This window comes from Pseudozyma flocculosa (assembly GCF_000417875.1).
Source record: "Pseudozyma flocculosa PF-1 unplaced genomic scaffold scaffold00009, whole genome shotgun sequence".
NCBI lineage: Eukaryota > Fungi > Basidiomycota > Ustilaginomycetes > Ustilaginales > Ustilaginaceae > Pseudozyma > Pseudozyma flocculosa.
In genome coordinates, this window is record NW_006920877.1 from 878,215 (window position 1) to 902,527 (window position 24,313).

Below are 24,313 nucleotides of genomic sequence, written 5' to 3' on the forward strand. Positions count from 1 at the left end.
CGGAGCCACCGACGGCCTGGCCAACGGTGCGGCCACCTCTGCGGCCGGAGGCGACGATGGTGCACCGAGCATGGTCGAATTCAGGGACCCGAGGAACCGGTACATGTCCGACGAGGAGCTCGACTCGATCCTGCCGTCCGAGGGTTACAAGATTGTCGAGCCGCCGGCCGACTACGCGCCCATCCGGACGCCGGCGCGCAAGCTGATGCAGACGCCCGCGCCCCTCGACGGCGGCGGCTTCACGATGCAGGACGAGAACGCCGCCCGCGCCGGCCTCGAGGAGCTCATCCCGGAGCTGCCCACCGACATCCCGGGCGTGGGCCAGCTGGCCTTCTTCAAGTCCGAGGACCAGACGTTCTTCAAAAAGATCCTGCACGAGGAGGACGAGGCGACGCTGTCGAGCGACGAGGTCAAGGAGCGCAAGATCATGCGCCTGCTGCTGCGCATCAAGAACGGCACGCCCTCGACGCGCAAGACGGCGCTGCGCACCATCACCGACCGCGCGCGCGAGTTTGGCGCCGGCCCGCTGTTTGACAAGATCCTGCCGCTGCTCATGGAGCGCACCCTCGAGGACCAGGAGCGCCACCTGCTCGTCAAGGTCATTGACCGCATCCTGTACAAGCTCGACGACCTGGTGCGCCCCTATGTCCACCGGATCCTCGTCGTCATCGAGCCTCTGCTGATCGACGAGGACTACTACGCCCGCGTCGAGGGCCGCGAGATTATCAGCAACCTGTCCAAGGCCGCCGGCCTGGCCCACATGATCAGCACGATGCGCCCCGACATTGACCACGTCGACGAGTACGTCCGCAACACGACGGCGCGCGCCTTTTCGGTCGTCGCGTCGGCGCTCGGCATCCCGGCGCTGCTGCCGTTCCTCAAGGCCGTGTGCCGCTCCAAGAAGAGCTGGCAGGCGCGGCACACGGGCATCCGGATCGTGCAGCAGATTGCCATCATGATGGGCTGCGCGGTGCTGCCGCACCTCAAGAGCCTGGTCGACTGCGTCGAGAGGGGGCTCGAGGACGAGCAGCAAAAGGTCAAGACGATGACGGCGCTGGCGCTGGCGGCGCTCGCCGAGGCGGCGGCGCCCTACGGCATCGAGAGCTTCGAAAACGTGCTCAAGCCCCTGTGGCTCGGCATCCGCCAGCACCGCGGCAAGGGCCTGGCGGCGTTCCTCAAGGCCATCGGCTTCATCATCCCGCTGATGGACTCGGACAGCACGCTCTACTTTGTCAAGGAGGTGACGCCGACGCTGATCCGCGAGTTCCAGAGCGCCGACGAGGAGATGAAGAAGATTGTGCTCAAGGTGGTGAAGCAGTGCGCCGCCACCGAGGGCGTGACGGGCGCGTTCCTGCGCGACGAGATGCTGCCCGAGTACTTCAAAAACTTCTGGGTGCGGCGGATGGCGCTGGACCGGCGCAACTACCGCCAGGTGGTCGAGACGACCGTCGAGCTGGCGCAGAAGACGGGCGTGGCCGAGATTGTGGGGCGGATCGTCAACGAGCTCAAGGACGAGAGCGAGCCCTTCCGCAAGATGGTCATGGAGACGATCCAAAAGGTGGTGGCCAGCCTGGGCGCGGCCGACATCGACGAGCGGCTCGAGGTGCAGCTGATCGACGGGCTGATCTACGCGTTCCAGGAGCAGACGGTCGAGGACCAGGTGATGCTCGACGGCGTCGGCACCGTCGTCAACGCGCTGGGCATGCGCGTCAAGCCGTACCTGACCCAGATTGTGTCGACGATCCTGTGGCGCCTCAACAACAAGAACGCCAAGACGCGGCAGCAGGCGGCCGACCTGACGACGAAGCTGGCCGTCGTCATCAAGCAGTGCGGCGAGGACGCGCTGCTGTCCAAGCTGGGCGTGGTGCTGTTTGAGCAGCTGGGCGAGGAGTTCCCCGAGGCGCTGGCGGCCATCATCAGCGCCGAGACGGCCATCGCCAACGTGGTCGGCATGACGGCCATGAGCCCGCCGATCAAGGACCTGCTGCCGCGGATGACGCCCATCCTGCGCAACCGGCACGAAAAGGTGCAGGAGGCGAGCATCAACCTCATCGGGCGGATCGCCGACAACGGGAGCGAGTTTGTCAGCCCGCGCGAGTGGATGCGCATCTGCTTTGAGCTGCTCGACCTGCTCAAGGCGCACAAGAAGGCCATCCGGCGGGCGGCCGTCAACAGCTTTGGCTACATTGCGCGCGCCATTGGGCCGTCGGACGTGCTCCAGGTGCTGCTGACCAACCTGCGCGTCCAGGAGCGCCAGTCGCGCGTGTGCTCGACGGTGGCCATCGCCATTGTGGCCGAGACGTGCGGGCCGTTTACGACGCTGCCGGCCATCCTCAACGAGTACCGCACGCCGGAGCTCAACGTGCGCAACGGCTGCCTCAAGGCGCTCAGCTGGGTCTTCGAGTACATTGGCGAGATGAGCAAGGACTACGTGTACAGCGTCATTGGGTGCCTCGACGACGCGCTGACCGACCGGGACCAGGTGCACCGGCAGACGGCGGCGAGCATCGTCAAGCACCTTGCGCTGGGCACGGCCGGGCTGGGCCACGAGGAGAGCATGCAGCACCTGCTCAACCTGGTGTGGCCCAACATCTTTGAGACCAGCCCGCACGTGCTGGGCTCGGTCATGTCGGCGATTGAGAGCCTCGAGGTGGCGCTGGGCCCCGGGGTGCTGCTCCACCACACGCTCCAGGGCCTCTTCCACCCGGCGCGCAAGGTGCGCGAGGTCTACGTGCGCCTCTACAACACGACCTACCTGCGCTCCCAGGACGCCCTCGTCGCCTTCTACCCGGACCTCTCGGAGTTTTCAGACGACCGCAACGACTACCGCCGCCACGAGCTCTACACGTTCATCTGACCGCTGCCCCCCCCCCCCCCCCGAGCGCTTGCCCGCCCCCGTTGGCTGGCACGCTCCCCTCCCTGTCGATTCGTGTACCATCAGTTGACCCTGTCGCCGAGCCGTAGCCGCGTGGCGCGGGGGCGGACCCAGGCCGCGGTCTCGTCGTCGTCGTCGTCGTCGTCGTCGTCGCGCTCGCTCTGTGGCAATCGAGAATCTTGACATCTTCTGCCGTGCATCGCCGGCCGGTGCTTTGTCGCGGGTGCGTGGCAGGCCAAAGTGGAGGTTTGTTGCCTCAGCCTGCCTGCTGCCTGCCTGGCTGCGACTGACCGACCGACTGACCGACCGACTGACCCACCAACCGACCGACCAACCTTGCTTGGCTTGTCGGCACGCAGCCCTCCTGCTCACCACCATCACCGTCACTGTCACCATCATCGGCACTACAACGTCGCTCCTCGATCCTGCAACGCCACCCCCCTTTCTCCCCCCGGATCTAAACACAACAGCAGCACGTCGGCCCGAGAAGAGCAGCGCGACCCATGAAGATCTCGATCCCCTCGATCCCGGAAACGTCTTCGCGCGCCGCCATCGAGTATACCCTGCAGCATGCCGCCGAGCTCGTCGCCGCCTTCCTCTCTAACGCAAAGGGAAAAGGCCTCATCATGACCGGTACGTGTACCCGGCCCCCGCGCCTGTTTATTAGCGTGTACCGAGGTTGTCGGCCTGACTCGGAGTCCTTGCCTACCTTGCCCACCCCCTGTCCCCGCCCCTGCCCCTCGGATTCTGCAGGTGCGGGTGCCTCGGTCGATAGTGGAATCGCGCCGTATCGTGGCGAGAATGGGCATTACAGTGAGTCCGCCCGTACCGCCGGGCGTGTGACACGAGACACAGGAGGCGATGCAGAGAGTGCGAGAGGAAGAGGGAGAAGGTGCGCTTTGGAGCGAGCGGCCCGCTGATGTCCTCTCGACCCTACCACACCCCCACCCCACCCTGCAGCCGTGCACAAGACGTATAGGCCCATCTTCTACCACGAGTTCATCGACGAGTCGCCAAAGGGCCACCTGGCCAGGTGCGTCGAATGCACTCAATCCCTGGCACCGGCTGCGGCCACATGGTCGAGGCGACGACGACGCGGCTGACCTCGCTGCCCCCTGCGCCCCCGCCTCGTCGTCCCGCACAGGCAGCGCTACTTCTCCCGCTCCTACCTCGGCTTCCCGCCCGTCCGCACCGCCCAACCCAACAAGACGCACTACTCGATCGCGGCCATACAGCGGCTGGGCTATGTGCCCGAGTTTATCACCCAGGTGCGTCTCGTCGGTCCGAGAGGTTGCCAGACGGCCCGAGCAGGGCCACGAGGGCGGCAACAGGCTGACGCCGGATGAGGCTCGACCTCGCCCTCGCCCTCGCAGAACGTCGACAATCTCCACCATGCGGCGACCCCGTCCCCTTCCTTGGCGGCGTCGACTATCCTCGAGCTGCACGGTGAGCAGCCTGTCCTTTGTTGCTCGATCGTGACGCTCTTTTCGGCTGGCTGACGACTGCGGAGCCCTTGGTCGCCGCTCGTTCTCTACGCTCGCCTCGCTGCTGCAGGCACGTTGAAGAACGTCGTCTGCGTGCAGTCGCCGCCTGCCTACGACCGGTCAGCAAGTCGGACGCCCCTCGACCGGGACCTGTACGACATCCTCTCGGCCTCTCACCTCCAAGGACCCCGGTCGGTGCGGCCCGTGACGGGCAACACGCCGACTGGCGACAACTATCCGCGCGGATGCGGCTTCCGTGGCTCGAGAGCGGCGTTCCAGGATGAGCTTACACGCCTCAATCCGAGGTGGGCCCAGCTGGCGCGAGAGATGCAAGAGACGGGCAAGTCGCCAAAGACGAACCCAGACGGCGATGTGAGTGCAATGCTGGAAGCGTGGGGTGGCGCGGCGCGCAGAACGGCGGCTGCGAGGTCATCGAGCCGCAGGCTGATGGCGGTTCAATCACCCGTGCCCGCTCGCTCGCTTCCTCGTCCTCGCCCTCGGGCCCTTTGCTCCGCAGGTCGACCTCGGCGACGTAGACTACTCGACCTTCAACTACCCCTCGTGCCCCAGCTGCGGCGGCGTGCTCAAGCCCGCCGTCATCTTTTTTGGCGAGTCGGTGCCCGACGTGCTGCGCGACCACTCGTACCAGCTGGTGCGCGACGCCTCTGCGTTTCTGCTGGTGGGCACGTCGCTGGCGACCTACTCGGCCTTTCGGCTGGTCAAGCAGGCCGTCGAGGACGGCAAGCCCGTCCTCATTCTCAACAAGGGCCCCACGCGCGCCGACCCGATCGTGGACAACAAGATTGAGCTCGGCAGCTCAGAGGTGCTCAACGCCACCGCCCGGCTGCTGTCGAGCGGCCGGGAGGAAAAGGACCACGTCCTCCGGCGACTGCTCGAGAGCGGCGTCACGCTCGTGCCCAACCAGAGGCAGGCGGTCGTCTCGAGTTGAGGAGCGTGGGCTGCGGTCGAGACGGGGACAAAGGGGGGCGGTGCCGGATAGATGGATACATGGATGGCCGCCATCTTTATCGTGGATGGCCGCCATCTATGTCGTGGCCTGCCTCTCACCTCTAGATGCCGTCGTCGAGCAACGACGTCCTTTGTCGACGACATATTGATGGACGTTGGAGCGGGTCTGCCCACGACGGACGAGTCTGAGCTTGGCGCGGCCCGATCTGAGTGCGCGGAAAGGCGAGGCGAGGCGGGGTGCAGCCCCGATGGCCTGCCGACGGGATTTTCTGAAAGCCAAGGCGGGCGCAGCCTGGCCTGCCATCCGCCGCCAGGTCGGCTGGTCGCCACCACACCCTCTCTTGCCTTCTCCACACCATCATCCCTCCTCTCTGCGCCACTCCATTCCACCCTGCCTGCTCTTCCTTCGCGGCCTCGGCCGTCCATCACTTGTCCGTCGGATCGGTCATTTTGCCACGGCTACTGGGCCGATTACCACCATCGCCGCCGCCACCGCAGCCTCGAGACTGAACGGGCGCCGACTTCCATGGTCTAGCTTGACGGCAGTGGCCATTGCCCATCCCCGCCACTGTTTTGCATCTCGTTGTACCTTTCACGATCTCCAAGGCCCACAACATTCCACCTTCTAAATTGGCCCCCCGACCATGGCGCCACGGCCGCAGAAGTCGTCGAGCGGCACGCCGGGCGGAGCCTCGGGCACGCCGGCGCCCGAGGAGGGCCCGGTGATTGTGCCCACCGGCAGCTACGGCATCGAGGACGTGCTGGTCGGGTGCAAGATCTTTGTGCAGAAGCCCGACGCCACGACCAAGGAGGTAGAGGAGCGCAAGGCCGAGATCCTCTCGATCCGCGAGAAGCCCAAGCCGCGGCTGACCAAGCGGCAGCAGGCCGAAAACGAGGGCAAGCCGGCGCCGACGCTCGAGGAGAAGCTCGAGTACTATGTGCACTACTGCGAGTTCAACAAGCGCCTCGACGAGTGGGTCAGCGGCACGCGCCTCGTCACGTCGCGCGAGCTCGAGCTGCCCAAGAGGGGCGCCCCCGGCCACGGCAACGAAAAGACCAAGCGCAAGGTGGTGCGCACCACGTCGAGCGGCACCTCGACGCCCGTCTCGACGCCCCTCACGCCGACGGGAAAGGGCAACCGCGGCGGCGGCGGCTCGCAGAACCTGCTCAAGAAGGCGGCGGCGCAGGCGGCCAAGAATGTCAAGATCGAGGACCAGGCGGCGTCCGGCATCGACTCGCCCCTGGCCCAGAAGCGCAAGGCCGAGGGCGGCGGCGGCGACGATGGCGGCCTCGACGGAGGCGGAGGCGCTGGCGACGGGTCCCAGGGCACCAGCGACGCGCGACGGCTCGGTGGACGCCGACGGCGAAGAGGACGGTGCCGTCGTGGCCATGGAGATGGTGGGCGGCAACGACCAGCAGGAGCACGACGACCCGGCGACCGAGACCAACGGCGGCCTGACGGCCTCGCTCAACCAGAACAAGAAGCAGGAGACGTTCAGCAAGGCGCAGGAGATTGAGAAGCTGCGCACGTCGGGCTCGATGACGCAGTCGGTGTCCGAGGTGGCGCGGGTCAAGAACCTCAACAAGCTACAGATGGGCAAGCACGAGGTCGAGACGTGGTACTTTAGCCCGTACCCGATCGAGTACGCCCACATCGACACGCTCTACATCTGCGAGATGTGCCTGTCGTACTTCCCGTCGCCCTACACGCTCAAGCGCCACCGCAGCAAGTGCACGCTGGTGCACCCGCCGGGCAACGAGATCTACCGCCACGAGGACATTAGCTTTTTCGAGATCGACGGGCGGCGGCAGAAGACGTGGTGCCGCAACCTGTGCCTGCTGAGCAAGTGCTTCCTGGACCACAAGACGCTCTACTACGACGTCGACCCGTTCCTCTACTACATCATGTGCCAGCGCGACGACCTCGGCTGCCACACGATTGGCTACTTTTCAAAGGAAAAGGAGAGCGCGGAAAACTACAACGTGGCGTGCATCCTGACGCTGCCGCAGCACCAGCGGTGCGGGTACGGCAAGCTGCTCATCGAGTTTTCCTACGAGCTGACCAAGCGCGAAAACAAGCTGGGCAGCCCCGAGAAGCCGCTGTCAGACCTGGGCCTGCTGGGCTACCGCGCCTACTGGGCCGAGACGATTGTCGAGCTGCTGCTCAAGACGGACGAGGACATTAGCATCGAGGAGGTTGCCCACAAGACGGCCATTGTCCACGCCGACGTGCTGCACACGTGCATGGCGCTCAACATGCTCAAGCAGTACCAGGGCAAGCACTACCTCGTCCTCTCGGATGCCGTCATCGCGCAGCACGACCGGCAGGCCAAGAAGAAGCGCCGCCGCATCAACCCGGACAAGCTCAACTGGACCCCGCCCGTCTTTTCGCGCCAGCAGCTCCAGTTTGGCTGGTGATCCCCCCCTCCCCCCTCTGGCCGTCGCTTGGGTCCGTCCGTTGGTTCGTTTGCCACCGCCGCCGGCAGAGCCGGCCAGGGGATCCATGTCTCTGGGCCTCGCTCTTCCTTTCCCGTGCCTCGTCCCCGTCTCGCTCGCATGTATCATACGGGCATCGCGCTCGCGGCGAGAGACGCGACCGCGCCGCCGCCGCCGCCGCCCCCTCTTGTACTCTAGGCTCGATACCCCGTCCGTCCGTCGTCACTGGATCGCTTTCAGAAATTATCGGTTCACGGCAGGGGGGCGCGAGAGAGAGAGATAGGGAGACGATACACGTGGCGAGGCAGGCGGGAGGATCCGATCTAGGGCTTGACGCCATCCAGTTCGCTGGCCTGTCGTGTCATTGAGCAAGAGGAAGACGGTTCGAGCGCACAGAAAGGGGTTAGCGGGGGTGGTGCAAGGTGAGTCAAGGAACGCGCCACGCCATCTGCCCTTTGCTGCCGAAAGCGAGCGGGGGATTTGAGGGCAACGCCTTTCACCTTTTTGATGGCATCGCTGCCGCTCTCGGTATGGATGACGACGGCGGGGTCCTCGTCGTCACCGTTCTTGGTGACGGTGTTGCCGCGCTTGGTCTTGACCTCTGCCTTGCCGTCGACGACGTCCTTGACCTCGCCCTTTGGGTGGCCCTGCCCCCACTTCCACGAAACCTTGTCGCCCTCGGACAGTTCGTGCGGGTCCGTCGGCATCCTTGCGCTGCTCCGCTTCTGGGAGGTGGTGGTGGTGGTGGTGGTGGTGCGGGAGGGGGAAAAGGCTGGATGGCTTTGGCGCACGAGGAGGCGGAGACAGGTCGGTTGCATCCGCTACGATGGGGTCGTGGGCCTTTTGGATGGAGGGACGAGGTCTGGAGGTGAGTTCGACAAGAGGCTATATACGACGGTGGTGGCGGTGCCGGAGAGAAAGAGAGAGAGAGAGAGAGGGCGCGGGGGAGGATCGTCGAGGTCGTCATCGAGGCTAGCTTGCCCGACAATCGCTTCCAAACGAGCCCACCAGCCAGCAGCAGCAGCAGACAAGACCTTGAGTCGACCGCCACGCCGGACCGGTGAGCAGTACTCGACTAGGTACGTGAGTCGAACGAGGATCTCGTTGAGATGTGGGGCAAGGCTAGGAGGCGTGGTAGACGCTGGCTGACAAAGGCGACGACGATCGTCATCTCGACATCACCCCGGCGCTCGACCGTGGCTGGCCGCGGCGAGGGCAGAGCAAGCTAAGGTCAGGCAAGCTGAGGACGTCGAGGAGCAGGCGGGCACAGGCAGGCAGGCATGTGGGTCGTCAGCTTGAGACCCTGGCCTGCCTGTCAGGCTGCTTGCTGGGGGACCCCGCCTGTCGAGCTTTCATCTCCCTCTCTCTGCTAGCCCGTCATCATCCTCGTCATCCCGGCATCCATCCAGAGTCGCTTGACCCATCGGATCGCCATCACATCTCGCGTCCGACCACTCGGCTCGCATTGGATCGGATCGGATTCGACTCCACGTCCCTCGACGCCCGCCTCGTTCGGATCCGACCAGGCTAGGCCGCATCGACAGACGAGACAAGCCACGTCCGCTGGCCCTCAGGAACCCCCACCTACCCTTGCCACTCACTCGACCCTCGTCCGACGAGCAACTTCCACAATGGTCGACCACACCGTCGTCGCGCCGCCACTGGGCCTCTTTATCGGCCTCTCGTTGGCACGGTACCGCCAGCACTCGCGCGACGTCGCCGGCGGCCAGTACGCCCCGGACCGCCTGTCGAGGCGGTACGGCCTCATCACCTGGGCCTGGCTCCTCTCGCTCTTCTGGCTGCTTTGGTCGGCCCTGGCATAGACTTCGATGGGCGTCTCGACGCATGCCTCGAGGTCGGGCTCTGTGGCAAGCTACCTGGCCCTCCTCTAGCCCCTTGCCTCTTGCCTCTTGCCTCTTGCCTCTTGCCTCTTGCCTCTTGCCTCTTGCCACGGCCGGCGGTGCGTCCAGGAGCGGGCGCCTACCTTGCTCGGCCCTCATCGTCCGACACCCCAGGCCCCCCGACAGGCGCCGAGTCTCCCGGGCAATGCCCGAGCGGCCCAACCCATCCCGCCCGCTCGCTCGCTCGGAGAAACGGCAACGGCACAATCTTTTTCCGTGGCATGGCGACGAGTCTGGTCGGTCCAGGCCGGGGCCGCGCTACGGACGTGACGGTCGAGGCAGCCGGCCCTCTCGCTGTCCACAGCACCGTACCGCACTCCAGCCACACCAAGAGGCTCGCAAGAGGAACCATCATGTGGTCAGCTGCCATCCAGCTGCTGCTCGCGTCCTTCTCTACCCCACACTCCTGCCTGAGAAAGAGGACGCCTTATGCACACCCTCTTCGCCCCCGCCTATACGTACGTCGGTCGTTCCGCGCTCCTCTGTCTCCACGGAGAAACGCCGAGGCGCAAACGAGCCATACGGTGCGCGGCAGGCGGCACGGCACGGCACGGAGCGGTGCGGTGCGGTACGGAGCGGTACGGTGCCCCGTGCCTGGCGGTGCGGTTCGGTACGCTCGGTATGGTTGGTCGGTACCCCACCTTGGGAGGCCCGGTGACCGCCTCTCTGCTCCCCCGCGTGGACCGGAGAGAAAGAAGCAAACGGGCGAGCGCGCGGCTACCTATCTTCCGCACCCACAGCCGTCGCCAGCTTTCAACACGCACGCTCATCCATGCGTCCCCGCCCTCTCGCCCCCGCGCGCCCGCGCCATTGGCAGGCAGAACGTACATACGCCTTGGTTGGCTGGGCATGGGGTCGTCGGATGACGCTTTGCCGGCGTAGCGTGGCGTGGCGGACGTACCGGAACAAACACGCCCCCGCCCCCGCTCGCTCGCTCGCTCGCCCGCCCGCCTGCCCACCCACCTGCCTCTCAAGTCGCCGCCAGCGGCCATCCGCCCTCCCCCCACGCTTCCCGTTCCTCTTTTCTCGCCCAACCTACCTCACCGTGGAAGGGGCGGGGCAACAGTAGCCGGAGTCCCTCGCCACGTCCTGTCGTTTTTGCCGGTGATAGCCAGGTGGCTCGAGCCAGAACGCCGTGGATACGCCACATACGGCAGTACCGCTTCTGGAGAGATCCGATGCGGTGCGGTGCGGTGCGGTGCCAAGACAATGCGGGGAGTTTCGACGCGGCGGTCGACGCGGCCCCGCCCGCCTCTTTGCACGCCTGGCCTGGCCTGGCCTGCCCTGCTCCGCCCGGTTCCTGCTCCCGCTTGCTTGCCATATCGCGGCCTCGGAGAGGCAACCCAACTTGTGGCACGCCGACCGCCCGACCGAGGGACGTGGTGCGGGGCAGGGGTGGCTCAGCTTTGGATCTCCGGGAGTGGTCCATGCACGGGACGGACCATTGGCGGGCAGGCTCAGGCCGGCTAGGTTACAGTAGCAAGCCGGCAGGGCGTGCCAAGACCCACAGGCCAGGCTAGGGTGCCCTGCCCTGCCTGGTCTAGCTGCCCTTGCTCGGCCGTCGTCAGTCGAGACACCAGACGACGTCGTCCGTCACATGCCATATCATCATCCGACACGAGGGCGAGTCGGGACCTAGCGCAAGATGATGAGTGATACGGGTACGTGTTCCAGTCCAGCGACAGGGCAGGCAGGCAGGTCGACGACGACGACGACGACGACGGACCAGCTGACGCGTCGTTGGCCCTCCTATCCATACGTCCCCATCTGATACCTACCGTATCATACCATGCCCCTGCCTACAGCAGCGCTCCCAGGCATGAAACGAGGCGCGGGGAAAACAAATCACGTACGCTGGCGATAGACCGGACCAGACCGGCAGGGCGAGGTTCCAGACCTACCAAACCGGAGCGTCCACGGACTTTTTGACAAATTGCAAAACTGCTCGACGGTCAGGTCAGGCGGAGCAGCAGCAACAGCAGCAGCAGCGCGCTGGGGTGGGGCGAGGTTACAGGCAGGCGGTACAGCACGAGGAGCGGGCGGGGTTGCGTTGCCTCCAGCATGCATGCGTGAGGGTGCGTGGCATCCCGACGGCTTGCCCAGGCCAGGCCAGACGCAACGCTCGTGCCGTGCAGCTACCGTATCGAACAGAAGACGGATGTCCGGCCTTGGCTCGCTGGCCCAGGCAGGACCTTACCTTGGCCGCCTGCCCTGCCCTGCCCTGGCCTGGCCGCCTGGCAGCGCGGGCAAAGCGCACGCGAGCGAGCGGGTGCGGTCCTTTTTTTCGCCCCTGCCTAGCCTAGCCTGTTCAAATCTCCGAGGGAGGCGCGGCTCGCGTGGTCGGGATCTGAATTTGACAAGCGGCGCGCGCGGGCCCACCACCTGCCTACGAGCACCTTCACGCCTCCTCGCTGCCTGCCTGCACACACGCACGTCGTCAGCGCAGGCAAGCGTCGCACGCCAGCAGACGATAGCAGATATAGAGCCCAGAAGGAGGAGGTAGGAGGCCAGGTGAATCAGGGGGAACCCGACCGAGCCAGACACCCGGGGCCAGGACCGTACCTCAAAAGCCAGCGGAGGCAAGGCAACCCCTCGGCTCCCTCCGGCCTCCGTTGCCTGCCTGCCTCGGTGTCGGGTGATGAGGCTAGGGCGGGGGATTTGAGCTGCCCTCCGCATGATTGCATTCAAAGCGCGTCAGGTTTGCCGGCCAGCCCAGGACAGGCTGACCCGACCCGACCCGCTTGCCTGCTTGCCTGCTTGCTTGCTGGATGCACCCCGGCTGCCCACCACCTCCCGCACAGGCTTAAGGTCGACGCAGCCACGTTCCCCCTCGATTTCGAGACCCGCACCCAAACCCACCCGCCGTACGTACGCACGCGCATTCGTGGTGAGAGCGGAGCCTAGCCTCGTGCTGCTGCGCCGCCCCGCCCCCCTTGACAAACCACCGACTCGATCTCATTCATGCCCTCCGGACGCCGGCTACTTTGGCCCCCCCGGCTGGGCGATATGGCGGCCGATAGAGAGTCATGATGACGGAGGGCATGCGTTGCGCACCGCAGCGCAACGAGTTTGCGGCGACGGTTTGGTGGTCTCGCAAGGCGACGAGCAGAGGCTAGGCGGTGGACGAGGTCCAGGACCAGCTTGACAGGCGGGCAGACGCACGACGGACGATCCGCGCTGGCCGCTGCGGGCGCAGAGGCGCTGGCCGTATGTAGCCTCCTGCTGCCTGCCAGCTGGCCCTTCGGTTCGCCTCGGCACGGCCGGGTTGGCCGACGACGCCTGCCTCGGAGCGAGCGCGGGCGACGGCGCCGACCATGCCTTGCCCTGCCCAGCCTAGCCTAGCCTAGCCTATACATACCTCGGTCGCTGCGTGCGTGCCATGTGCCAGATGGGCGCCGGGTCGGCTTTCACCCAGCAGGCCGGGAGGCGTACATAGCAAACTTCCCTTTCAAACACGACGTAGATCGAGCTGGCACCTGCATACACACCGACCTTAGCTTGTTCTCGGTAGGGCCCAGGAGGGAAGCAGCAGCAGCAGCAATGACGGCAGCGGCTGGCTGCGACCTCTGTGGGCCATACACCTACCTACCTACCGACCTACCTACCTCCCTACCTTGGTCTACGTCCGCGTCGTCCGCGGCTCTCGCGACGGACGTCTGAGCTGCTGGGCGGTGGTGCCGTTGGGAGTTGGCCCCACCTGCGCCTCTTGGGGACGGTGCGCTCGATCTCGCGTCGAGGCGCCGAGGCACTCTTTGTTCCGCAGTCAGCCAAGCGGCGCTGTCGTCTTTGGGGCGGTCCATCTCCGATCGAGATCTCGTTGGTCAAGGCGGCATGGCTCACGGGCCGACACCCACAATGGGAAGACAAGGGAACGGACATGCTGGCCGAACAAGAGATATGATTAGAGGAGGCTACATAGGTCAGGGGCGGGCGGAGCGCCCGTTCGGAGGGCGCACGCCGAGCTCGAAGCTGCCAGGCAGGCAGGCAGGCAGGCGAACCAGACTAGGCCAGGCCAGGGCGTCCGGCCCGAACGTCGGCGTCGTGTTGCTGCGTTGTCATCGAAGCGGAAGGGCGAGCCCGGAAGCGGGCGGCAAATGGCAAAGCTAAGATGCAAAGCAGGCAAGCAAGAAGCAAGGCAGGCCAGGAGGCGGATGCTGCGCTGATGGTGGTCTACTGGCCGTCCGCTCTTCAGCACGTACCTGTACCGCACGTCGTGCTTGCTTGCTTGCTGGCTTGCTTGTTCGCTGCGTCGCCAGGCACGCCTGCCCGCCTGCCTGCCTGCCCGCGCGTGGGTGGGCAGCGAATTACTCCGAGCACGGGGAGTTTGGACGCGCGCTGCCCTTCCCTAGCCTGCCCTGCCCTGCCCGGCTTCGAGCGGTACGGTGCGGTGCGGGGGCAGGCGCGGGGGCGGGAGCGGGCGGTCAGGCGGCCCACAGCGGTTGGGTGGTTGGGCGGCGGTGCCGCTTGGGGGCCTGGCCGCCTGGCTAGCTGGCTGCCTGGCGGCCTGGCTGCAGGTCCTTGCAGCCGCCCGCGAGCTCGGGTGCGCAACGTGAAAATCCTGCGGGGCTCGTGGCTTTTTTTCCTTTCTTTGTCGCTTCGCTTCGGTTTTTTTTCTTTCCTCTCCCTCGTCGCCTCCGCGTGCAATTGCGGGGATGGCAGGCAGGCCGCCTGCCTGTCTTTCCCCCGGCCCCCCTTTGGCTGGCCGTGTGGGTGCCAAGACGACATATCCTCCTTTTGCGTCGCCTTTAGCCCTGGCCCCTTTGCTTCCCCGCTCCCCCGCTCCCGTGCTGCCTGGCGCGGCCTTGTTCCTGACTGGGGCCCACGGCGGCGCAGCAGCGGGCGACACGAGTCAACCAAGGCTGGAACTGCTGGCCTGGCCTGTCTCCTCTTTGCTCCTGGCTCCTGGCGTAGGTGGCCTGCCTGTCTGGGCGCATCTGCCTGCCTGCCTGCCTGCCTCAGCTGCCTGTTTGCGAGCGCCGCGTGGTATTGTGCGGAGCAAACAGGCTAGGCCTAGCGGTACTCTGCTCTGTGGACGGGCAGGCAGGCAGGCGTCGAGGCATCCACGTTGCAGAGCGGCGACGCGGGCGGCGGCGGCGGCTCCAACGGCCCATGGCACCTTGGTCCGCACCCTCTGGCTCTCTCTTCTGTCTCTCGGTCTGTCCATCCATCCATGCCAGTCCTCCGGCTGCTGGCTCCATCGTCGTTGGACTACCGCCCTCCCCCGCACTCCGCACACGCTACGCTGCACAGCAGGCTCAGAGGCTAGGGGCGACGGTTTCGCCAGGCTTGCCTCTGATTCGTGGCCCCCACCCTCCTGCCTCTCCACCAGCCCCTCCCCTCCTCTCGGCCCTCCCCTCGTCCCTTCCTCACCCGTCACCTTCCCCGCCACCTTCACCTTCACCTTCACCGTCACCATCGATCCGCCACCACCGTTTCCCTACCATCCTCCCCCTGACCTACCTTTGCGCTGCCGGACAGACTGCCCCCAGCGCAGCCCTTCCTTTTCCCTTCCGCGCCACATCGGCCCGTCATACTGCGCCCCAAGACCTCAGGCCAACGGCACCACCTCTGGCTCACCGAGCGTCGACCTCGTCGATCTGGGCCCCAGTCAACGTCTGACCGCCGACGCAGCCCTCTGATACACCCGCCAGGGCCAGACTCCGCCCATCACGCCCGCCATATAGACGGCTGGAGTTGCACCGCACCACTCTTGGCGGCTACGACACACGACAGCCTCGCGCGCGCCCCCTCCGGTGACATTCGCCCCCTCGCCGCCATCACCACCATGTCCGACCGCTCCAACGACGGCCGCACGCAGCATGCCCCAAACGGCGAACAGAGCAGACGCACGCCGCTGCCACCTCTCGGCAGTGACAGGCTACCCCCACTAGCCGGCCCGGGTCCCCTGTCGACGTCGTCGTCGTCGTCGTCTTCGTCATCATCCGCCAACAACAAGCCTGTCCTCAGCCTGCCTCCGCCGCCTCCGTTTCGCATGCACTCCTACCACCACCCCTTGCCTGCCAGCTCCTCATACAGTACCAGCTTCGACAGCTTCGATCGCGACCGTGGGCAGCCCCCCACCCAGCAACAGCCCGTCACGCCTCAGCCCGCGCAGTCGGGCTCGCCCCACCGCTGGTCCCGGTCAACTGCCGACCCCGCCAGACCAGACAACGGCCAGGGCGAGCTGCCGCGCTTCCTCGTGCAGCGCTCCGGCTCGTCGTCGAACAACTCGTTCCAGCTGCCACCCCTCTCGGCCTCGCTCGGCTCCCTTCCCGGATGGAGATCGGTCTCCAACGGCGACGCCATGCGCAGGTCCCCCGTCTCGCCAGGCGGTCACGGCCCGCACATTGACGCCTTCCGTGAGAATGCGGCCATGATGCTGGGGGCGCGCGTCGACGACCGCATGCTCCCGCCCTACAGCCCTCCGCTCGGCGTGCCGACGGCTTCGCCCCTCGACTCGGCCATGGCCGCCAGCTCGTCAGCCTCCTCCATCGGGCGCGACGCCATGGCCGCCGCCGGCGCCACCAGGAAGATGGCCAAAGCTCATGTCCCCTCGGCCTGCCTCAACTGCAAGCGCGCCCACCTCGCCTGCGACGTCGGCCGCCCGTGCCGCCGCTGCATCAACCTTGGCAAGAGCGACACGTGCATCGACGTCCAGCACAAGAAGCGCGGCCGCCCGCGCCTAAAGGATCGCCAGGAGTCGCAGACGAGCGTCACCCGACCCAGCACCATGGTCGACGGCGCGGCGGGCGTCGGCAGCGACCGCGCGTCGACCTCGCCGTCGTCCTCCATGGGCCTGATGCGCTACTCGCCGGCATCCGAGCCGTCGTACTTCCAGTCGCCGCCCAGGCAGGCGGGCATCCTGTCGCCGCCCATCTTGTCGTCGTCGATGTCGTCGTCGTCGTCGTCGTCGATGATGACGAGCACCGCGGTGCATCGCGTCTCTGGCCCCACCCACGGCGCCCATCCGCAGACCCGGACGCCGTCGGCTTCGGTCTCGGCATCGAGCTACCCCTACAGCCGTCCGGACCACGCCCGCACCTTTTCCGACGGTCACGCCGCGTCGGCTCAACCGGCATCGGCGGTCGTCACCATCATCTGCTCGACCAACCTGCAGTGCGCGCGGGTCTCCGAGGACTGCCAGGTGCTCCTCGGCTACCAGCCGTCCGAAGTGCTGGAGCGCTCCCTGTTCGAGCTGGTCCACCCGACCGAATCGACCCGGCTCGAGGAGCTCTGGACGTCGCTCATCGACCCCGTCGGCGTGCTTCCGCAGGCCGTCCCCGCCTCGGCCGAGGTCGTCATGTCGACGCCGCCCGCCCGCCTCATGGCGCCCGCCGCCGGCACCATCTTTGTCCAGGAAAACATGCGCCTCCGCCAACGCAACGGCATGTACGACTTCTACAGCATCCGCCTGCACCTCGGCGGCGGCTTTGGCGTCGACCTCTACCGCCGCGAGACGCTGGACCGCGCCTACATCGTGGCGAGCCTGCTCAAGCTCGGCAACGACGCCACCCACCCGGACACGGCGGTGCTGCGCAACCCGTACGGCGGCGCGAGCGCTGCCTTTGGAGGCCCGGAGTCGGCCTTCTGGACGCCGACGAGCCGGGAGAGTGCCTCGTCCCGGCCAGGCGCTGCCAAGGGGTTTGACGGCCAGCAGGCGCCGAACGGCGGCGGCCTGCCCGCGTACGCGCCCAAGGCCGACCCGCAGTACCGGAGGCAGCAGCAGCAGCAGCAGCAGCAGCAGCAGCAGCGTTCGCCGACGTTGCACGGCTTCCAGTGCGAGCCAGCCAGGCCCAGTGGTGCCTCGGCGGGCTTCGCCATCGCGAGCGAGACATCGACGACGGCACGCGAGGCTGCGATCGCGCGCGGTCCGCCGTCGCCCATCCGCGCCGAAGCACCTGCGTCGCTCCCTCGTGCACAGAAGACGAGGCAGTCTCCGCCGGCGGCGTCGCGAACGGCAGCCGAAGAGCACGATGGGCCCGCCCGACGTGACGAGGCGGTGCCGAGCTATAGCAAGCTGGCCAGTCGCACCAACGCACGGCCAGCGGCTGCCGTGGCGGGCGCCACGAGTCCGGCAGGTAAGCGCCGCAGCAGCATTTCAATGTCGGCGACGTCGCCGCACGCCAGCTTCCGCAGCACGGTGCTTGCGTCGTCGAGGCGCACCTCGTCGAGCCGCGATGGCATCACCTGCTAGATGGACTGCCTCCGCGACGTCCGCCAACGTCGTCAGTGCCAGCCACGCCACGACGACCTGTCCCCCTTCGACTGCCTTCCGAAACCACTCTCTCTCTCTCTCTCTCTCTCTCTCTCTCTAATCGCGACACGAGCATCGCCGACTTCTTGGCGCCTTCCCTCTCTCTCTCGCTCTCTCGTGTCTCTCTGTGTGTCTATTCCGCCGACCTCACCGACCGATCTTCCTGGAGCAAGAAACCCGAACAACGACGAGAAGCAACGCCAATGCGTCCACGGGATGGAACTGAATCGGCATCGTCACCGTCACCGTCATCACCACGCCTTGGGGACTGGCTCTTCGGCCGCCAGCCAGTCAGCCAGCCAGCCAGCCAGCCGTCACCTATGTCAAGCACCTTTGGCCCACTGCCGGCCCGCCCGCCCGCCTAGCCCTATACGGCACTCGGAATCGCACCCCCTTCTCTCGTGATCCTCCCTTCTTGTCCGCCACGGTCCCTTTGACGGCTCCGTCTCCGGACGGCACCTTGTTTCTACTTCTTCCCCTCGTCGTCGCTCCCCTCCTCGTCTCTCCCCCGTTTTCGTCTCCCTCTTTCTCATCTCGGTTCGACATGGGCTGTATTTGTACCTCGCTCTTCGTGTTGGTTGGCCCGTAGCCGTCTGTTTTTGTCCATCTGTCGACCCCGGTAGCGCACGCACATCGATGGAACTTGGAGCTTTGTCGCGGGTCCCCTACCTTTTCTTCTCGCCTCGGCCCTGTTGCCACGGAACCTTGATGGATCGATCGATCGTCCGGCCGTCCGTGCCTGTCCGCCTACGGTGGCGCCGAGGCAGTCGTCTTGGCCGCCTGTCGTCTTGGTCACACCCACACCCACACCGCTGCGGTTGGCGAGGTAGGCCGTGGGGGCTGAGCTGCGCTTCTTCAGCCGTGGATGCGCAGCGAGGGGCGGCCGAGGGGAGGCGAGAGGAGCGGATCGGATCTCGGGCCTCTGCCTGCCTGCCTGCCAGCCTGCCAGCCTGGCCCCCGTCCCGATGCAGGCGATTTCCCGCCCAGCAGGCGAGAGGGAACTTTGGGATCTTGACTTCGATAAGGCCCACCAGGCGCGGGCAGGCCCACCAGGCAGGCCCAGGCGCAGGCGTCAAAGAAACTCGCGGCGGGCGGTTTCTTCTGGAAACTCGACCCGTGGGGAGCGAGGCGGGCGTGGGCCCTGGCTGGGCTTGGGCACGCCGCTCTGACCCTTGCTCGCTCGGTTCGTCTGACTACATCCTATCCCCACCATCCACCCACCACCACCCTCTCTAGCGTCACCGCCTCTGCCTCTGCCACTGCCACTGCCATCAGGACCGCGCCACCACGGCATCTCTGGACCACACCACTTCTTTCGAACCCGACCGGCACCAAGGCCCCTCGTCCGCCCTACCCGTCCATCGTTGCCCGCCGCCGTCGTCACCTCGCGCCCGTGGCCGTGCATCAGGTCGACGACGCCGCACCGACTCGGCACCGCCGTCCCTCTTGATCGCTCCCTCCGCCACCATCACCCCCTCACCTGCATCCGACGCTTTCCTCTCGCTGCGCCCCTTCGCGCTCCGAGCTGGCTCGCCCCCCGTCGACGTCCTTGCATGTCTTCCTGACAACCTCGTTGGTCGCAACCGGGCCATACGACACGGCCATCCTTCAGGATCTCGTTCCGTTCGCCTGCTCCTCTCCAGCGGCTCCGATCGGCAGCTGACGTACGCTCCAACTCGTCCCGCCCGCCAACATGTTTGCGTCGCTCCCTGCTGCGCAAAAGAAGCGGCAGCGACCCTCGGACGGCGGCAGGGGCGCCACCTCGGGCTTCATCTCGGCGTCCCTGGCCAGTCCAGCCGCCCACGCCGCCTCGTCGTCTCAGAACAGCGTGCCACGGGCCTCGACCAGCGCGGCCAGCTGGGGCGTCGCCCAGCTCTCCGACTCCGAGGGTGATGCCGACCTCGACGAGCCCGCTTTTGCTCAGCCCGCCTACCCGCACACCGCTCTCTCCTCTGCCGTGCCGGCTGTCGAGCCTCCGCCCTCCAAGAGGCCGCACCTGGACGAGCAGACGTCGGGCCGCTTTGCAAGCATGCGGCTCGATACGCACGGCCTCCATCGTGGGCCCCGACCGTCTCCTGGCGCTCCACCCGCCGCCGCCGCCGCTGCGGACCATCACCACCCACATCGACACCAACACCATTCCACACTGTCGAGGAGGCGCGGCGTAGGCGGCATATTTGGCCAGGCCAACCTTCCTCGCGGTCTGTCGTTTGACCCGATATCCTCCACGGACGGCGTCCATCCCCCGGCATACCTGGCAGCTCCTCCATCTAGCCCTATCAAGGCATCTGCCCAGCTTGCGCCCTTGCCAGACGCCATAGTGACGGCGCCGCCGACCTCGCCAGAACCCCTACAACGGAACCAGCACCATGCCGCCGCACCACCCGTCTCGCCCGTCCACTCGCTGCCGCCGCCGGCAAAGGAGCGCGATGCATGGCTGCCCCCGCTGACAGTCGAGACCCGCGACGGTGACATCGAGGACATGGACATGCGGATACGCCGGGATCCGACGTCGTACGAGATCGAGCCGGACCGCATCGTCGTCAACTCGCTCGACGACACGTCGTCTTCCGAGGGCGAGGACGGCGCGGACGACGACGACGACGACGACGACGACGACGACCGCACACGCGCAGAGCACGCGCTCCTCGGCGGCGGCGTGGCTGACGAAGGCCAGGGCCAGGAGGGAGGCGCGGCGGGCGGCTTTGTCGTCAACAAGGAGCTCATGGACAAGCTCGAGGCGCACCGGAGAGCGGTGCTGACGGGCACCTCGGACCGCGACAACGAGCAGTCGGCGCGCGACGCAAAGTCGGCATCGTCGCTCGGCGGCGGCGGCGGCCGCACCCGGCGTGGCGGCCGGAGAGCGGGAGGCAGCCTGTTTGGCGGCCTGGGCTCGCTGCTGAGCTCGCGCCGGAGGTCGGCGCAGTCGTCGCAGGCGTCGTCGCCGGGCTACGCCACGCCCATCACCAACGAGGAGGCCAACGGCGCCCTCGTGCTGTGGAAGGATCCCGAAGAGGTGCTCCGGGTCGCCGCAGCCTCGGCGTCGGCTGGTTGTGACGGCAGCGAGACGGCGCGCGCGAACGCTGGCTTTCCCGGCAATGCGAGCGTGGCCCCCGTGCCGTCGTTGTCGTCATCCTCCGTGCCACAGACGAACGGCCGTGGCGGCGGCGGCGGCGGCTTCTGGTCAGTCCCTGGCGCGACGGCGACCGCCACGGCACCACAGCAGAACCACGGCGGGGGGATGTCGTTTTCGTTTGGCGAGGCGAGCAGCCCGCTCGCGGCGCAGCAATCCTCGCTCTCGTCGTCGTACTTTGGACAACCCCGCGACGGCTGGCAGCATCTGCACTCGTCGACGGCCGAGCAGCAGCAGCAGCAGCAGCAGCAGCATCGCCCATCAATGTTCCCGCCCATGGGGCAACAAGCGCCACCGCCACCACCACCGCTGCCGCAGCCGCCGTTCGGGCTGAGCGAGGGGCGCTGGCCCGCCTCCCGGGATGCGGCGCACGATGCGGATCCGTCGAGCCACTTTGGAATGGCCGACGAGATGGAGCTCGACAGCTAGGGCAGTCGAGGCTGCCGTCGGGCCTGCCTGCCTATCTACGGCCCCCGTCGTCCTGCCATCCCAACCCGACCCTCCGTTCGTCCTTGGTTGCCCCGTGTGCTCTACGTCTCGACGACATGCGACCATCATCGACACTCGCCGTCCCGATTTCACTGCCGCTCTCGTATCTCGACCTTCCGGCGTCGATCCATCTCGCCAGCCGGGGTCCAGAACCATCTACCCGCGTCTGTCTGTAATTGTACCTCGTACCGCCGTTGTGCACTTTTTCTCGCCGTACTCGCCAACTCGGCCGGCCGGCCGGCCGGTCTGTCTCGTCGCGGAACCTTTCCTCGTCACCCGGACCGTCGGTGAGGTCTTGCTGTTGCCAGAGCGGGTCGATGGTGCCAGACGACGGGCTGCGGTCAAGACCCGTTCGGTTCACACGTACCTCTGTTTCTCTTACCTCGCTCATGGCGAGGCAGGAACGCAGAGCAGCGCAACGCAGCGCAGCGTACCGACGGCATCGGCACCCGCCAACGAGGCGGGCAAGCGAGGATAACCACACGAGGTGCCTGACCCGATCCGATCCGACCGGGCCGGCTTGGCTTGGCTTGGCTTGTGGTCACCGTACTTACCATACGGCAACGGATCTGGCGCTGGGGCTGGTACGGTGATGTACGCCTTGCTTGACGTGTCTTGCCTCGCTCAGCAAACCGGTCAACAGCCCGCCCCGCGAGCAAGCAACCAAGCAAAGGCAGGACGGGGCCAGAATAACCTTAAATCTGACGGTCCGTAGGCGTGTTGGCTGGGGCGGAGCTTCGTCGCTTTTAGCCCCTCGCAGGCCCCCTCATGGACGTCGGCGTCCTTGCGCGCGGCTACCGTTCGTTGACCCTTGCCTGGTAGGCCGAGGTTCCGCCAGAGTCTTGCTCGCGGTCGATGTAGATCGCACGTACGCTCCAGAGGTTCTTCCGCCCTCCCCTGGCCTGCTCGCCTGCTCGCCTGCTTGCCGAGAGCGGGTAAATGAATGGCATCGCGAGGGACGAGCGGGCGGTAACTACCTACAGGTAGGACCGGCGAGTACAGCAAGCGGGCCGATGCGGACAGGCAGGCTAGGGCAAGCGAGAGAGGGAGCGACAGCAAGCAAGCAAGCCAGCAAGAAAGCAAGAGACAGCCAGCCAGCAGCGACGACCAGCCGAGGCCGAGGCGGAGATAAGGTCCCGTCCGCCACCGTAGCGCTGCACGAGGATGTGCCGCAACGACGGCCAACAGCTAGTCGATGAATGGATCGACAAGCCCAGTAGTTGGGGATCGCAGGTCCCGGCACCCCGTACGTAGGCGTACGCGCAGCATGCCAGCAGGCCTGCCGCTGCAGCCGTGACCACTGCAAAGCAAGGCGCAAAGGTACGTACGCGCGTACAATACGGCCAGGCCAGGCCAAGCCACGGTACGGCAAAGAGGCCGGTGCCGCTGGGGACGTGCCACATGACGGACGCGCGCGACCGGGGCATCCGTAGCAAGGCCACGGCCCAGCAGAAGCTGAGCATCGCATCGCATCGCATCGCATCTCGATATCGATGAAGATGGGCACCGCACCGGTACGGGTTGGGATTCTTGTCGCGACCGCGCGCGCGCGCGTTTGGGGCCGGGCGGGCCAAGGAAGAAGCAAGGCTGGCTGGCTGCTGGCTCATGCGCCCGGTGGCAGACCGAAGAGGGAGATCAGAGGCAGGCACGCACGGAAGCAACGCAACCCTGCGGCCGCCAATCTGCTGGAATCTTTGTTGGAATTGACCGAGGCACGCCACCGTCGTCGCTTCACCCGCCCTCGAGCCACAGTAGCCAACGAGCGAGCAACACAGAGAGAGAGAGAGAGAGAGGAGATGCTGTCGACTCGTGCCGCCGGTGACGATGCCAACCTCGAGCGGGTCTAGGACGAGCGAGTAACCTTAGAGTAGCGGCACCTGCTGCTGCTCCTCTACCGGCTGCTGCTGGCTGCTCTCCCAACGGAAACCGACCCGACCAGCTGGGGCGCAGTGGCCTAGGCAGGATGCCCGAGCCTGACCTGACCTGACCTTGCCTGGCCTGGCGGGCGCACACTCCCGCACGCACGCACGCGCCTCTCCCTCTTCTCCCTCTCTCTGGCACCTCGCTGCTGGCCTGCCTCTCTCTCTCTCTCTCTCTGTCTGTCTTTGCCGCTGCTCGCATGGTGCGGCACCCGCCTGGCGGTTGACGATGGCCGGTCAGCTGCTCGGCATGGCCTCGATATTCCTGTCGCCGTCGCCATTGTTTGCTGCCATCATGGATGGCATGGCATGGCATGGCATGGCATGGCATGGATGGCATGGGCTGGCTGATGCTCGAACATGCTCCGCCGCGCTGGCTGCCCATCTGAGGGCGCTGGCAGGTGTCGGCTCTAGCTCGCTCGCCTGGCCTCCTCTGATTTGCCTCTCTGGATCTGTCCAGGCGACCCGCGTCGGTAGCTGGGCCGCCTGCGCCAGGAGGGCCTGCACCTGCACCTGCGCCTGCACCCGCCCGCTCACTCTCGCTCCTCGGCCGCTTTCGAGTCGTGCCGGCCTAGCCTAGCCTAGCCTGCTGGCCTGGCCTGGCTTGGCCTGGCGGGGCTGGCTGGTGCGGGTGCCTCGGCTGGTTTGCACGTCGGCCGCTGCGCTCCTCGCCTCTTGCACCACCGCATCCTCTTCCGCCGCTTTGCCAGCCTAGCCTAGGCCTCTCGGTCGCCCTAGCTCGCCCTAGCCTCGTCGCCTCCTCGCCTCGTCGCCTCGTCGCTCTCTTCCTCGGCCCCGTCACGCTCTACCCGCTCTACCTACGCTACACCCCATCACACCACGATCCCCCCCT

At 66.6% G+C, this 24,313-nt stretch overlaps 6 protein-coding genes across 6 annotated transcripts in view; 5 read left to right on the forward strand and 1 right to left on the reverse strand.

Moving 5' to 3' along the window:
- Positions 1-2,857, forward strand: part of PFL1_03225 (uncharacterized protein) — a gene marked incomplete at both ends in the record, with an annotated part of 3,941 nt that extends 1,084 nt beyond the window's left edge. Inside the window, one exon of the mRNA XM_007880740.1 lies at positions 6-2,857. Within this exon, the coding sequence (XP_007878931.1) occupies positions 6-2,857 (2,852 nt within the window). The remainder of the gene's footprint in view (positions 1-5) is intronic.
- A 521-nt stretch (positions 2,858-3,378) lies between these two features.
- On the forward strand, positions 3,379-5,308 carry PFL1_03226 (uncharacterized protein; the record flags this gene model as incomplete). The annotated part of the gene is made up of 7 exons (XM_007880741.1): positions 3,379-3,508; positions 3,629-3,688; positions 3,836-3,908; positions 4,020-4,143; positions 4,249-4,321; positions 4,430-4,731; positions 4,877-5,308. 7 exons carry the CDS (start codon positions 3,379-3,381, stop codon positions 5,306-5,308), a joined length of 1,194 nt encoding a protein of 397 aa, XP_007878932.1.
- A 956-nt stretch (positions 5,309-6,264) lies between these two features.
- PFL1_03227 (uncharacterized protein) lies at positions 6,265-7,746 on the forward strand (the record flags this gene model as incomplete). The annotated part of the gene is made up of 1 exon (XM_007880742.1): positions 6,265-7,746. One exon carries the CDS (start codon positions 6,265-6,267, stop codon positions 7,744-7,746), a length of 1,482 nt encoding a protein of 493 aa, XP_007878933.1.
- Positions 7,747-8,087: 341 nt separating this feature from the next.
- PFL1_03228 (uncharacterized protein) lies at positions 8,088-8,471 on the reverse strand (the record flags this gene model as incomplete). Its single annotated transcript, XM_007880743.1, has 2 exons — positions 8,088-8,117; positions 8,265-8,471. The coding sequence occupies 2 exons, from the start codon at positions 8,469-8,471 to the stop codon at positions 8,088-8,090; spliced, it is 237 nt and encodes a 78-aa protein (XP_007878934.1).
- A 6,979-nt stretch (positions 8,472-15,450) lies between these two features.
- PFL1_03229 (uncharacterized protein) lies at positions 15,451-17,859 on the forward strand (the record flags this gene model as incomplete). The annotated part of the gene is made up of 1 exon (XM_007880744.1): positions 15,451-17,859. The coding sequence occupies one exon, from the start codon at positions 15,451-15,453 to the stop codon at positions 17,857-17,859; it is 2,409 nt and encodes an 802-aa protein (XP_007878935.1).
- Positions 17,860-19,612: 1,753 nt separating this feature from the next.
- PFL1_03230 (uncharacterized protein) lies at positions 19,613-21,481 on the forward strand (the record flags this gene model as incomplete). The annotated part of the gene is made up of 1 exon (XM_007880745.1): positions 19,613-21,481. One exon carries the CDS (start codon positions 19,613-19,615, stop codon positions 21,479-21,481), a length of 1,869 nt encoding a protein of 622 aa, XP_007878936.1.
- Positions 21,482-24,313: the final 2,832 nt, after the last annotated feature.